A 15015-nucleotide genomic window follows, 5' to 3' on the forward strand; every position below is an offset into this window, starting at 1 on the left:
CCTACAGGAAACTGGTGGAGCTACGCAGAGAACCACGCTGTTCAAAAGCCTTGTTTGGATTCAGGTTTTTATAATATACACAGCAGAGAAACACTGAGGTCCGGACCTCGGTGTCCTCAGTGGGAGCTGCGGCCCTGGCTGTAAGTCACCAGTCAAGTCTAATATACAAAAAGAGCATCACGACCCTGGTGCTCAACTGAATCTACGTTGGAGAAAACATTTAAATGATCACAAATGAAGACTGAGATCTACAAACAGTTAACAGATGCTTGTTTGCAACCTACCGACGAGAGCCCGACGTAGACCTTCGACTGGCTGGAGCAGGGGCAGACATGGAGCCAGACCGAGGCTCGCTCAGCGTTACGTCTGTTGTTATTTTCAGCTCAACTCCAAGAACATGGAGCCTGCAGGAAAACGCAAGAAACACAGAAAATCAGACTTCAGCGACAGCCCTCTGTGCTCGGCTTGAGAGGTTTTAATGTGCAGGCCGGTGCTTCTGACTCAAGCTGGCACAGACTCGACCCTAAAGTTCAGCAACATATCACCTCTCAGTCTTGTTTGAGATCTAACCGATGGTGGTCTGTCTCATCTCAGGCCAAATGCCGGTGGCAGAGGTGAGCAACAGGAGCTGACATTTCAGATCAGTGTCTGGAGATGAAGATGTGATCTCAGTGTCTTTTTGTTCACACTCAGATGGATTCGTGTACGAGAAGAGGACACACTCTCCCAAACATTTCATCACGATGCCTGTCAGTACTTCTGAAATGCCAAATAATGAAGCATATTTCTGCTGCGGCATTGCTGGGCACTATTCAAAAACCCTTTAAATAACTGGAATAGTTCATCCATAAATCATTTTGTGATTAGTTTATATGTAAACATGCAAATAAATCCCCTTAAACCATAAAGTAAAGTTATTTTTCTGTGAAATTAAGGGGCTTCAGTCAGCTTCATATAGAAATACAGTAAGATTCTGCCAGCATCTATTATGAAAGAGAAGCACAGAGAGAATAAAAAGCACATGGCAGGGAAAAGAGGTGGATCATTCTCATCAATAATATATCTCACACATTGAGGATTGTACGTTTGAGTAAATGTTGCAGGATTCAACTGTTGACTCAGATATTTCTCTTTGTCATCTACTCATCACTTACAGTGATAATCGACTTCAAATCCTCTTTATGTTTGACTTTTAAGTCAGCTTGAGTCCCAGAAACCAGATGCCAAATGGGAATTTAAGAGTCTGAGAGTAGCATGTAAAGTATTTTTGTCAGGTTTTGTGTTCCTTTTGTATTTTTGCATTGTGATTCTGCTTTCTTTTGGTTTATTGTCTTTTGTTGCCCATTTATGTCATCCTTCACTTCTCCTCAGTCAGCTCTTTGTTACCTGCCACGCCCATCTCCACCTGCTCTCTTGATTCTCACTCACCTGTGCACACTTCCCCTAATTGCCCTCTGCTGTTTAAAACCCGGTCATCTCCTCCGCTTGCTCCCTGCTTCACTGTTCAGTTCATGTTGTGTCTGGTCATGTCTTAGTTCTTGGATTTAGTTTTTGTTTTGTGTTGCTGCCTCGTCAGCTCTTTGTTTTTTTCTGCCACCCACTCCTTGATAGGACAACTAAACCAACTTCTGTGGGAATCCTGTATTTATAGCTTGTAAAATACATTTATAAGTGTTGTGGTTCTTGATACACTCAGCTGCAGATTTATTTTGTCCTGCCTCTTTTGACCAATTTAGTCCCTATTTGCATTTCTCGTCCAATAAAACCCCTTAAACTTAAAAGCTTGTTTTATTTGTTTTCCCCTTATTTAACTTTGTAGAGAAGGCCTGACTGTTATAGTAATTATTTAAGGAGATTTTACAAAGTGTTGGAAAGCACGCTGTCCTGCTTCAGCTGCTGACACAACAGATCAGACTGCATCAGAGAACATCGTCATGCAGGATTTACTAAGTTAGGCTGCTTATGTAACGCCATCTCTAACACGCAAGCAACTCCCACCCTGGTGGAGATGCAAACCGTGAGCAGGTACAGGGAGGAAACGAGGACAGGGTGGGAGGAAAACAGCATGGACTGAGAGGAGACGAGGAGGAAAAATGGGATAAACGTACGCATATTGGCACAATCGTTCATCTGACTCTGCAGCAGAGGAAACACTGCAGCGTGACCTTGCTTTCTAAGCATCCCGTAACCTTCACTGATTTCTGCAGGTTCTGCATTGTTGGCGACAGACGAAGAAGGACGAGCATTCAACCTAAACTGTGCAGCAAAACATGACGTGGGAAATGGGTTTGAAAGCAGAAACATAACAACTAATTTGTGTTGTCTGGGCCGAGCAGACTGTAGTGGAAAGAACTCATTAATGACAGCATACAGTTCAGACAGAGTGGTGAGGAGAGTTGTGCAATCACATCAGAATTCAAGCAGGCAGAAGTTTTAAAAACTATTATAAAGTCCTGGCGTTTTAATATTGAGCTACTTCTAAATCAAATCCAGGCCATTTAACTCAGATTATCTGTACAGAAATACAAAGTGTTGGCCATCCAAACCCCACGGGTTCAATTTAAACCCTTTCTGTGCAAGATAATGAGGTATTAATCAACTAGAGGCACTGATGTTTACTTGTACCATGTATTTATGGTCATGTTATATCATGCAGAGGTCAGTGTCATGCAAGGATTAAAGATTATCAGATCACCGATGGTGATCTGATGTGTTGCAAAGTGACTCGCAAAGCCCAAAAGGGCTCGTTTACACATTTGGCAATAAATTACTCAAAGATCAGTACACGAGTCCTCAGTGCATGTATATGTTTATGCCCTGGCTCTCTACAGGCATGATGAAGACTAGAAGACACAGTTCTGAGCAGCTGAAATGATGCTGCTGGAAGTTATGTCTGAGCTGGGAGCGGTCAGTTTCTCTGCCAGTCGTTCTTTCAATCAGGGGATCAGAAGTTAGATCCCCAGCCCCTGAAACTGAACCTCCACTGCCCCCATATGCTTATATAATGTTTAAACCATAAAATAAAAAGCACTGTATAAGTGTGAGTGGATGGGGGAATGAGAAACATTGTAAAGCTCTTAGCAGAACCTGGACTTTTACAACGATGTGCAACATTTACTGTTTACATCAGGAGTGAGCAACCCTGGTCCTGGAGGGCCACCATCTTGCAGGTTTTACTTGTTCCTCTGCTCCAACACACCTGATTTGGATCAACGGGTGATCTGAAGAGGTGATTTATCCACTGAATCAGGTGTGTTGGAGCAAGGAAACAAGGAAAACCTGCAGGATGGTGGCCCTCGAGGACCAAGGATTGTTTACCACTGGTTCACATTTAAACAAAAAAAAAGATTCAAGATCAGGATAAAACAAGACTGATGCAAAAAAAAAGAAGAGGTAAACATGGCTCCATTGCTTTGGTTTCTAGGACACAAAGTGATGGTTGGCATGCACAAACATTTTCAGAAATATGAGTAATTTCTGCAAAGTTCTGTCTCGAAGTTTCAGTTTCCTCTCACTAAAAACAACATTTTTGTCAAAACAAGAGGAAATCTGTGGGGTTTTTTTTTCCAAAAAGTGTCCAGAGAAGTGCAAATGGAGCCTTAGTTTTATTTAAGTTTAAAACAATACATGAAACAAATCAAACGTGTAACTGTTGGTTCATGGGGGAATGCAGCCATGGTTAATTTGCATCGTTCGATTTTGAAGGAAAACCAAAAAATCTCTCCTCAACAAATGCTCAATATTCAGTTTGAAGCAGTGGCTTTTTACAGCAGACCAGGCCCATCCTGCAGAGTCACCCTGCTGCTGCAAAGCATGCAGACCAGCTTAGCTAAGCTTCTGCACAGCACAGCACAAAGCTCCTGTACAATCAACAACATTTTAACGCAACAAAGCAAAGTGGTGCAGTAATTTAATTAAAGCCTGAGCAACATCCCAAAAAATAACCACCAAGGGTCTTAGCCTGAATGTTCTTTATTTGATAAAATACCCTGCAGGGTTGGGTTTCTTTTAGTTTCCTCTCACTAGATAAGATTTTAGCTCTAAATAAGCTTTTCTGGTACAGCTTTTATTCAGGTCAAGATCCCAGAATACTTAATAGACTTTGGGTTTGTCATTAATGAGCCGAGCAACAATGACTGAAAGCATGTCAGAGAACCACACGATCATTTTACTCGAAAGGCAAGACAAGCAAAGAGCATTCATAAAAACAGAAAATCAATATTTACAACCACATTAGGAGAGGGAGGAGCCTGAAGACTACCTGCTTACGTCTGTCAAGTTCTCTGCGTTTAAACTGAACCTTTCCTACATCCAGCTGACAGGGAGAGCCGTCTTAAGTGCTCTTTATTGTGTTACCACAACTCCTAATGTCCACGCACAACTGAGCGTGCCGCTTTGATCATGTCAGGGAAGTTTTTAAATAGGTTTTGTACCATAACGTGATGCAAAAATGACCTGGTTGAAGTAATTTTTGTACAACATTTGAATCAACAAGGAGGTGCAGCTGAGAACAAACCCATAGAAGGTTAATAATTTCGCTTGAAGAGCTGCTGAAGGGGGTTCCAAGGAGTTCCATCATCTGGGAGTTTTGTTCACTTGTAAACAGACCCTCTGTGAGGATTTGGATTTTTTTGTTTCTGTTTTGTTTTCTTTATGGTTTCTCTGTGGGTTTTAATTAGTGTTTTCAGTTTGGGTTTTTCCTGTTTGTGTTCCTGCTCAGTATTCACTCCTCCTCCGTCACTCTTTTGCCCTTCTTGCCACGCCTATCTCCACCTGTCCGTAATCATCTCCACTCACCTGTTTCCATTTCCCTCATTACCCTCAGCACTCAAATACCCGGTCATTTCTCCCACTAGTCGCTGGTTCATTGTTCTTGGTTCCCTGCTGGTTTTGTCTTGCTCCATGTTTTTTTTTTGCGCCACACCTTGTTTGTCTATGTTTGTACTTAGTTTCAGTTTTTGCTGCCACGTCAGCCTTTTTGTTTGTTTTATTTTAATAAATTAGTTTTCTTTGAAATGAGTCTGCACTCAGGGTTCTTCTCTGTCACCCCCAAACCTGACAAGTGTGAAGTCCAGAAACTGTTGCTTATGCTGAAGTATGTGAGTTCACATTTTAACCGGACAACAATAAATATGATTTTAGTAGTAAATGAACCTGCTTTTCCTCCGACTGCACCTACATGTAATGCTGCTAACACCCCAGGAGCAGGACGTCCCTAAAGGTCCCTCTGTCCATCCTCCTGTTGGGTCAGAGCTTCTTTCTTCTTCTTGATCATTTCTAAAACTCTAAGGATCCACCCTGTGTCAGGTTGATGGTTTGAGTGTTAATATAAATCTGCTTCAGTCACAACAAAGGAGAAACTCGACTTTTCGCAGGTTTGGGATGCGTCTACGCGTTTCTTCCTGATTTTGGCACAAACTGGCCCAGATTNTGTGAGGAGAGCTGCAGACCAGGGACAATCCAGAAATGCTCATGAATGTCAGTTTAGAAGCTCTCAAAGTTCTCAAATAAAGCACCTTTTGAGAATGTCAATGTTTGTTGGGAATTATCTTACAAAACTAGGAAGTATTTTTGGTTTAGATTTTAAAAGTTATGGTTGTTTATTGATTTTAGTAAAAAAAAAAAAATTGCAACTTTTAGGAAAATGCCCCGCGAAATCATGCATTTTAGCCGCAACTATCACAAAGAATGCCCACGAAATCCTGGAGGGATTGAGTAATGGGAGGATGGAGCAGGAGATAGAACAATAAATAGGACCTTGAATAAGGGGCTTGAAGGAGAGCCACGGCTCCTACGCTTTGACAGGAATCAGATGAGGTGGTTGGAGCGTCTGATTAAGACACCTCTGGGCAGGAGACCTCAGGCAGACCCAGAACTTGCTGGAATTTTGGATTTTATTTCCTCTCTGGCCTGGGAACACCTTGGGAACCATCCGGAGGAACTGGAGAGTGTCGTTAGGGATAGGGATGTCTGGGTTTCCCCTCCTGGACCTGTTTCCTCCGGGGGATAAATAAGGAGCAGTAAAATGGATCGATGGAAGAGCAATAAAAGTTCTTTATCAAACTGATTCACCAACTGCATCAAAATGGCAACTACTGCACAATTACTAGGAATCTGTTGTTATGATTACATCTAATTTAAGTTATAAGTTGTCTAATGCAAGTCAAATCATATACCCTTTCTTGTGATAGAAGTCTGTTTTGTTTTACGTGCACTTATCTTCACAATTTTTACTCATTTCAGAATCACAAACGTCACACTGATGTGTGCGGGAGTTTCCTCTAGGACTCCTTATTGCCAAATTGTGACATCAGGAGTTAGTTTTTTTTCTGAAATTAGCAGTTTGAGACCAGGTTTGAGTGAATTATAGGTCTAAATTGAGTAAACATCAGCATGGCAGCCAGAGCTCACAGAAAACTTTTCAACTGTTGGCAAGAAATGAGACAATTGATTTCAGCAATCCCAAAATTCCTTGAAAGAGAAGACAAGAGTCCTTGTTCACCTGGTTATTGTGTGTTTACTGCTGGCTGTACTTTGATTTGACCCACCAGCTACATTAAACATCCTGAAATGCTTTTGTCTTGAACTATTTATTCCCTATAATGTCACCGGTTTTGAAATACCTGCTGCCGCGATGCAAACCCGTCACTGCTGTGCAGCGATTAGTGACACAGTCTCCAATTAACATGTAGTGCAAACAGCAACGACTAAAAGTGACACGTACTGCTGCTTTCCAGAGACTCAAATCGTTTCCATGAAAAACAAAAAAAACGCGTGCCATCCTCTGCAGCGAGCCGTCAAGTTAAATGGTGCAATTAGCGTTACGACCAACAGCCCAGCCAAGATGAGAGCTACAAGTGCAGCACTCAAGACGAGCCAAGACGGGATTCTGTGGGAATGAACTGTCAGAGATTATCCTGCTGCAGTATTTATGATTGTTGTTATTTTAGCAGGAAGAGGAGGGAAGGATTAGAGATTTTCCCTTCATGGGAGCATCTCAGCAAACACCATGCTGTGAATGATTAGTCACCATGGCGACGGTCAGTCCACCACTTGTGTGCAACCTGAGCAGAAGGAGAGCCACTATTGGTGGATGATGAAGGGTGTGTGTGTGTGTGTGTGTGTTGGGGGGGTGTCTGCAGCTGACAAGATGGCCATGCTGCAAAGATTAGTGTCCTGTAGCAGAGGACAGAAACAAAAAACAGACCTTTGACAAAAGTGATTATGTTGTTTTGTTGCATCACAGGAGCTGGGGGAATAAAAACTGAGCAGGCCTACAGAATCAGGCCCTGGGGCTGAACGTCAAACTCATGATTCCATGAGTCACAAAAAAACAACAAAGACACTGTTTCAGAAGGAAGATATTAAAAACAACTAAAAAAATGAGCTTAAAAGCAGCAAAAAAGAGGAAATAAATCTTTAACATCATCATTATTACCTTTTCCTTAACAATAAAGAGAAAGTAAACAATCCCCAAGAAAAAAAGGAAATAGAAAAATGTTACAAAAGTAACACTTTACACACAAAATGGCTTATTATTAAAATGATAAATAAATATTTCAAAGTCTTTGTATGTTTACAATAAAAGCCATCATCTGTCAGGTGGATCCAGGTTTTCTTTCAGGAAAAAAAGCTGCAAGGTCAAACTGCAAACATGGATGACAGTTTGTGTCCGAGGGGCAGCCGGAAGCTAACTTCTTCCTTACGCTGAAGGATGTTATATTTCTACCCTGTTTAGACACAATAACCGAGGGTCGTAAAGGCTAAGAGGAGTCAGCGGCGCAGGACGTGAAAACATCTGCCGGAGAGAGAGGCAGCGCGCGCACTGCGCAGCATCCCTCCATCAGCTGCAGCAAAACAAACACAGACTGAGGCCTGGGATGCAGACACATTCCCTGCACAGTCACCCCATGCATGCATTAATTCTGCGGCAACATGTCACCTCTGCGCGGTCAGGGATGGTTTCAGTGAGGAGCGCGCTCACCTGAGAGCCCTGCCGTCCCTTCACGCTCCCATCATCTGCTCTCTTCCTCAGCCTGCGGTTTCTTCGAGCTGATGTGGGCTCACACAGCCGGGGGAAGAAGGCGAGGGAGGGGCTGGGATGCAGGAGGTGCGCTGGATGGAAGGAGGAGAGGAGCAACAAGGGCATCAGGACGAAGCGTCTGCGTCACGGAGGTTCGGCTTTAAAGGGAAACCCTCAGTTTGATGCAGTTTTACTTTTCACCTACAGTAAAGACTCCTAACACCAGGATTAATTAGGATGCACATCAATTATTATTATAATTATTATTCTAAAACTATTGTTATTCAGGACGTTTATTTCCAACAGCTGTAATGCTCCACCTTCAACAGCAGAGGTCGCTTTATTGCTGCAGAAACATGTTTCAGTCAGTGTCAAATGCATAAACTATTAATATTAAAGCTTCATTTGTTCATCAGAAATATCAGTCCTGAGTGGAGAGAGTTCATCTGCTCTTTTTGATCATATATCAGCATATTGTTAAGAACCAAGCCCCCTTCACAGGATCAACGCTGCCACAAACTGTCAGAACACCTCAGATCTTTTACAAAATTAACCATTTTATTGAAATTATCCACTACAGAAACTATTTTTTGTTACCATATCAAACACATATTGTCAAATTAACAACTTACACACTGATTAAACCTTAAACACTTTTTACTTTCCTCACGATTGCTGTGAGATATTCAAAAATGTGGTATTGATTCTGCAGATGCTGTATCAGTAAAGTGCTCATACCCGATTCATAAGAATCAATTAAACACATGCAATTATGTGTTTACACACCTGGATGTGTTTAACTAATTAGCTTATAGGTGCAGCTGTATAAAAGTCTTTTGAAACGATAAAGAAGCGACATTCTGTGTGTTTCTGTGACTAAAGTAGATAAATGTTTTCAGTGTTTTGCTGACATTGTGCAGATCTGGGCTGGTGTTTTGATACTTGAGTGTAAATTTTTGCCAATTTTGGAAAAATCTTTATTTTTAGGTGTAAACGCGGGCTCAGGGATGTGAGGAGGAGACAAAATTCACCAACCAGAACTCATTAGTTCACAGTCAAATGAATCTATGACCGTGTAAATATATTTATTCATTTATTCATTTCATTAAAAAAACAGAAAAATACAATTAAAATACAATTACAAATCAAATCAAATGAAAGTAAGCAGCAGAAGAAAAAAATCTTATAATATCTGCCCCTATTTTCAAAAATAATATTAATTTCAAACAGTAATAATCAAATAAAACAATATAAATATTGTACACCCAAGTGATTTCAATCAGTGTTATATACTATATGTAGTATATATTTATATACTATAAATTATATTTATTATTTTTTGCCCACAGCATCTGCATTGTACTTGTCTACTTATATTAATTAGAACCATGGATCAGAAAAATCCCAAAGCTTTTAGAATTTACCTAATTAAATAAAAATGGAATTAGATTTTAAGCCAATAAATAATAGTTTAACACTTTTACCACCATACCAGTTAGTAACTGTTACCTAATCTTTCTCATTAAATGATTATTATTATTTTTTATAAAAATGTGTTTGATTTATTCTTCTTTGCTGCAGTAAAGGAATTAGTAAATCCTGGAGCAGATAATCCTTAACTTCTTGTTGGACATTTTTGTATTAATGCATCGTAAAAGCAAAAGTATAACACATTATTGAAGCTTTATGTTAGAGAATTTAAATTAAATCTACTTATGATGTCAGTGTTGTGGCTAAAAACAAAAGAATATAGGCTCATTCAGAACACAGCAATATAATCTGCGTGAATCAAAATAACAATTTGTAATTAGTTATAGCAAAAAAATAATAATTTACTTCTCCATATTTAAGTCTGTATTGTTTTACAGTTATTTATTTAAAGTTGCAGCTGTTAAAAGTTTGAACTTAGATAAAATGTTTGCTAATCTAATTATTTAACTTTATTCTAAAGGACTTTTTTTAGTTTTCAGGACTAGCAGTATGTGAGCTCCCTCTAGTGACCAATAATAGGAATTACAGCATCATCCAGTTTATGAGACAAACTTTAAAAAAGCAGGATTTAAAGTAGCTTGTTATTATCAATAGTTGTTATTATTTATATGGTGAAATAGCTCCAGTATTACAGTATATTATATATTTTTAACCTTATATTTGTTCTACAAAGCAAAGATCAGGTCACACTTCAAAACAAAGTCTGGCAAAACTGATCCTAAACACAGGATGTGTGATCAATCAATTAATCAATCAATCCTTTAATTACTTATATAACCCGTTACATGTACTGTTAAGGTGACTGAAGAGCTTTGCAATTAAAAATAGTAGAAAGACATGGCTTAAAATCATAAGAGCAGACAAAAAGATGAGCAAAAACATAGGAAAGAATCATCATAAAAACAAACAAAAGATTAAAAATCAGGAATAGAAGGATCCAGTTCTTGTTACGAATAAAAGGTAACCAGAATAAATGACTTTTAAGACTTGATTTAAAGAAAATGTGATAAAATGTTGAACTTTAAACTTTCAAACACCACTAAACCCACCGAGGTGAATCGGAACAACCAGCCAAGCAGCATGAGCAAGAATTATTTAATTCGTGCAACTTAATTATGTGAGAATAAACAGACATTATTTCAGACTTTCAGACTATAATCAGAGCAACAGACGAAGCAAAGATCCAAGAAGAAGTCAGTGAACTTTACGCAGATTTACGTTTTAGGACATTTGCATACCAAAAATTACAAACTGTCGGTCCGACAAAACAACAAATTGTGTTAAAACATGATGCAAATATTTAAAAATGGCTCTAAGTCAAAGTCAGATTTATTTATATAGCACTTTTAATCAACACGGCGACTCAAAGTGCTTTACAGTATGAAAACACAAAGCAAAAGTAACATGAAAACACACGCAATAATACAAAAAAACTAAACTAAACTTATCTAAAACATGAGCTAAGATAATCTAAATGATTAAAAGTGACATAGATGGAAAACTAAGCTAGGAACACAAGTCATCCTAAAGTAAACTGAGGAAGATATAATGGATACTGAGATAATAAGCTTACAGAAACAAAACTAGGATTGAAAACCTCAGCTGAACAGATCAGAAATATAAAAAGCTTGGATATACTAAACTAAAATAAACTAATGGTACCAGAAGGCTAACTAGGAAAGGTCCTGGAGGGCCACCATCCTGCAGGTTTTCCTTGTTTCTCTGCTCCAACACACCTGATTCAGTGGTTAAATGACCTCTTCATGTTCTGCAGAAGCCTGTTAATCACCCATTGATTCAGATCAGGTGTGTTGGAGCAGAGGAACAAGGAAAACCTGCAGGACGGTGGCCCTTGAGGACCAGGATTGCCTCCCTCTGGTGTAAACGGTCACATTTGTCTCCACCTCATGGTGGCAGTGCCGTCTCACTGTTCCAGAGCTTCATCCAACACAGAATCAGTCTGTTTCTGCAGGAAAGTTCAGAGCATCACTTTTAAATTTAAAGATGCATCCAAGAGGCTTCATGAATAAATTACTTGTGTTTATTTATTTTGCTATGTCAAACAACTGTGTTTACAATCACCCAAGAGAGAGAGAGATCCCGGCTGATTTCTCCTGGAGACGTTTCTAAACTGCTCTGCCAAATACACAGGTGGATTGGAGAAACGGCAACAAAACCAGAGATTAGAAGCTGACGTTGCAAAAAAAGGAACATGGAATTTTTTAAAAATAGATTCAGATCTATATTCCTGTTTGAAATGTTCCATTTAAGCGCTTTCTGTCTGTGCTTGTATCGCCTTAACTTAACATGACATGCCAGCACAGTGGTGCAGTTTGGGAAAATATACAAATTTCAAATACTGTACATGTCTTCATATATTCTTGAAAAAGAATTTGACCTTTGGCCTGAGCTTTTAAGTATTTATCGCATAAACGACCTCTGGAGGTCGGCTCCGTGTTTAAATGCATCTTTGATTTAGTTACACTCTGTAACTTTAACATTTAACACGCTATCTAAAGCGTTGTAGATCTTACGCTGACACCAACAGGTCGTTAATTTCACGGTGATCTTTCCTGCTTCGTTATGTCTGATCGCTAATCGGTCCATCTGTTCACGCAAGTTCAACCAACCCCTGCAAATTTTTTGCTCTGATTTGTAATTTTGACCAATCGAAACAACTCTTCTGCAAACTTGACAAGCCACCTTAGCCCCCCCCCGATTGGTTTTACTCTCAGTAATTCGAGCCTGGCTCTAGATCACATTTGTCATCCGACATATTCCCAGTTTCCCGAAGTCTTCTCAGTTCAGGAAACACGTTTGCAGGATCCAGAATCCAAAGATTAGACTATGATGGATCAGAAAGTGATGGCTTGAGCTCAACATTTTATTTAGATTAAAATGACAACCGCTGCGGATGGGATGGATGCATACGTCTCAAAGTAATTTCTGCAGATCATCCCACGGTGTCAGCAGCTTTAGGCTTTGCTCCAAGACCCTTGAAGGATCTTATCCCAAAACATCCGAGTGCTGCTCAGCTCAGGAGTTCAGATTTTATGTTTTCGTTATCGTTTAGCACAGCGCCGTAAGTTAATTGTGTTTTCCCCCCAGTGTACGGCACGAGTGAAATGAAAGCTTTAGGTGAGATAAGATTTTTAATTCAGTCTGTATGAGCTTTTATCAGCTTTCTCAAGTCAAAACTCTGTTTATGGTTTTCACCTGCTTCTCAGAGGGAATATTTTATATTCTAAACTGAACGGAGAACAAAATGCTTTCTTACCTTTGCCAGAATAAATCCAGCACAACCTTGGCAGGCTCGTCTTTATTTGTGCAGGTTGTCGTTTCGCTCCGCTAACAGAAAACGAAACAAACTAAAAAAGCGGAAATGCAATCAAACTTTTATGCTTTAAGAAGCAGAAAAAGGTGTTTTAACCTTCACGCCGTCTATGATCAATGCATGACCCCCTGCCTTCTTCTTCACCTGAAGTTTGTCACAGAAAATTGCTAAAATGGTCTGAGAACTTCGTCAGTTTCCATGGTAACACCCCTCACCTCCCTAAAATAAAAAATCATCATGCTGAGCACGCCAAACCATCCTAAATGAAAAGCTAAGTTGCTAAAAGAAAAAAAGCTAAATGGTGTGTGTGTGTGTGTGTGTCTGAGTGTTTTTGGGTGACCCTCATTTATTTCATTTTTTAAAAAATAAAAGGCCTTTTTAAATAAACTTTAAAAAGGTCCAAACACAGACGACTCCAAATATTTTTGAGATGATGGGTACCTGTATGAGAAAACCCACGTGTTCACAGCAGCATGGTTTAAGCTTTTAAGATGCAATCCGTGTATCCGAAATGTTTTTGTTTTTTAGTTTTGATTTTGGTATAAATACTGTGAAACACGATCCAGGATGGAACCCGGAACCAGACGGTCCTGGACATGTATGGGGCTCCACCAGGACAGATTTGTGTCTCTGTCTCTGTGGACTGTGGGGAAGAAAGGCGTCGTCTGATTGGAGATCATCCCGAGGCGTTCCCCGAGGCTGGCCCTGATGTCATCCCATAAAGTTCTGATTATAAAACTCATCTCCTCTGGATTCTGGACTCTCAGTCTGCAGGTCGTCAGGAGGCGTCCCCGGCTGCTGGTTCTGGTTTAGATGTTGGGTGTTGCCTCCTCCGGACTCTCTGCTTTCGATGTCTTCCTGCTGAGCCTGATCCTTGAGGTTCACGGAGTCCTGATCCTTGCTGAGAGAGGATGACACTTGACTGACGGTCTTACAGCGATCCTCAGGACGTCTCAGAGTCAACGTGGCAGTGCTTCAAATCGTTCCTGCAGAAACCTAACCCAGATGTCCCTCTTCCAGGCCTCGCTCTGTTCTTTCACAGAACGGTTTTCGGCCGTTAACTCCTCAGAGATGCGTCAGAACAGCTCGGAGCTCCTGGATCTCGTTTTGCAAAGCTTCACCGTGGAGTTTCTTGGCGTCCTGCTTTTCACACAGCTGTCTGGAAAGCTGCTAAACTTCAACCTCCAGGGTTTTGTTTTCTTCAGCTGCCTCATGGTCCTACAGATGACAGCCTCCTGAATGTTTAACTCCTGGGCCTCTTTCTGAAGATTTGTTTGGGTCTCAGTCAGCTTTTTATTTGTCTCAGAAACCTCTCTCTGTAAGACACTGTTTTGCTGCTTCAGGGTTTTATTTTCTCATTTGATCATAGCGAAAGTTTAGGCCGCTTTCTGGGTGTTTTTGTTCTTCCAGGACTTCTCGTAACACTTTGGTCTGACATTCTCCTTGCTCGGAGCCTCAGTAGTTACAGTTTGTTTGCATTGTTTTTGTGATTTCTTACTTTATTAGAACCTGCATTAGAAAAAAGGCTTAAAATCAATGCATTGCATGGATTCTGGACTTTGTATCTTAGTCTTCTGTCAACTTTAATGCGTCTTAAACAGAAGAGTGCACCTTTACAAATTATATAACACAGCAAGCATTGTGCTTTTGCTTTACGTGGCATTTAGAGTCACTCTGTTGATTTAATTTGCAAAAAGACAACATCCCAAAAACCCACAGCGTAGATCAGGGGTGTCCAATCCTGGTCCTCGAGGGCCACCATCCTGCAGGTTTTACTTGTTTCTCTGCTCCAACACCTGATTTGAATCAATGGGTGATTAACAGGCTTTTGCAGAACATGAAGAGGTGATTTAACCTCTGAATCAAGTGAGTTGGAGCAGAGAAACAAGGAAAACAAGCAGGATGGTGGCCCTCCAGGACCAGCTGTGACCAAATCAGGGAAAGTTAGCAAACAAACTTCCCACCCTCCATCTTTTACAGCACATATACGAATTATGCATCAAAACGAGGACATTTCTGTTTCTGTTACAGCCTTAACATTAAGTTTATCTCAAGTAGCCCTAAAAAGCAGAGAGCCTGCATCATTATTTTAGTTTATTTTTTATTTCTGCATCACGTGGATCAAACCACAGACTTTGCATGCAGTCCTCGACTCCACCGTCTCCTG

The 15015-nt window shown here is 40.3% G+C and overlaps 1 protein-coding gene across 2 annotated transcripts in view; it reads right to left on the reverse strand.

Annotated features, from left to right (window-relative positions):
* Positions 1-8097, reverse strand: part of snphb (syntaphilin b) — a 23667-nt gene extending 15570 nt beyond the window's left edge. For both annotated transcript variants that reach the window (XM_017433476.3, XM_017433475.3), the window contains exons 1-2: positions 7985-8097; positions 285-404 (exon numbers count right to left, since the gene is read on the reverse strand). In XM_017433476.3, coding sequence (XP_017288965.1) covers positions 285-334 — 50 coding nt within the window. In that variant the 5' untranslated portion in view covers positions 335-404; positions 7985-8097. The remainder of the gene's footprint in view (positions 1-284; positions 405-7984) is intronic.
* Between the last annotated feature and the right edge of the window lie 6918 nt (positions 8098-15015).

This window comes from Kryptolebias marmoratus, linkage group LG8 (genome assembly GCF_001649575.2).
Source record: "Kryptolebias marmoratus isolate JLee-2015 linkage group LG8, ASM164957v2, whole genome shotgun sequence".
Taxonomy (NCBI): domain Eukaryota; kingdom Metazoa; phylum Chordata; class Actinopteri; order Cyprinodontiformes; family Rivulidae; genus Kryptolebias; species Kryptolebias marmoratus.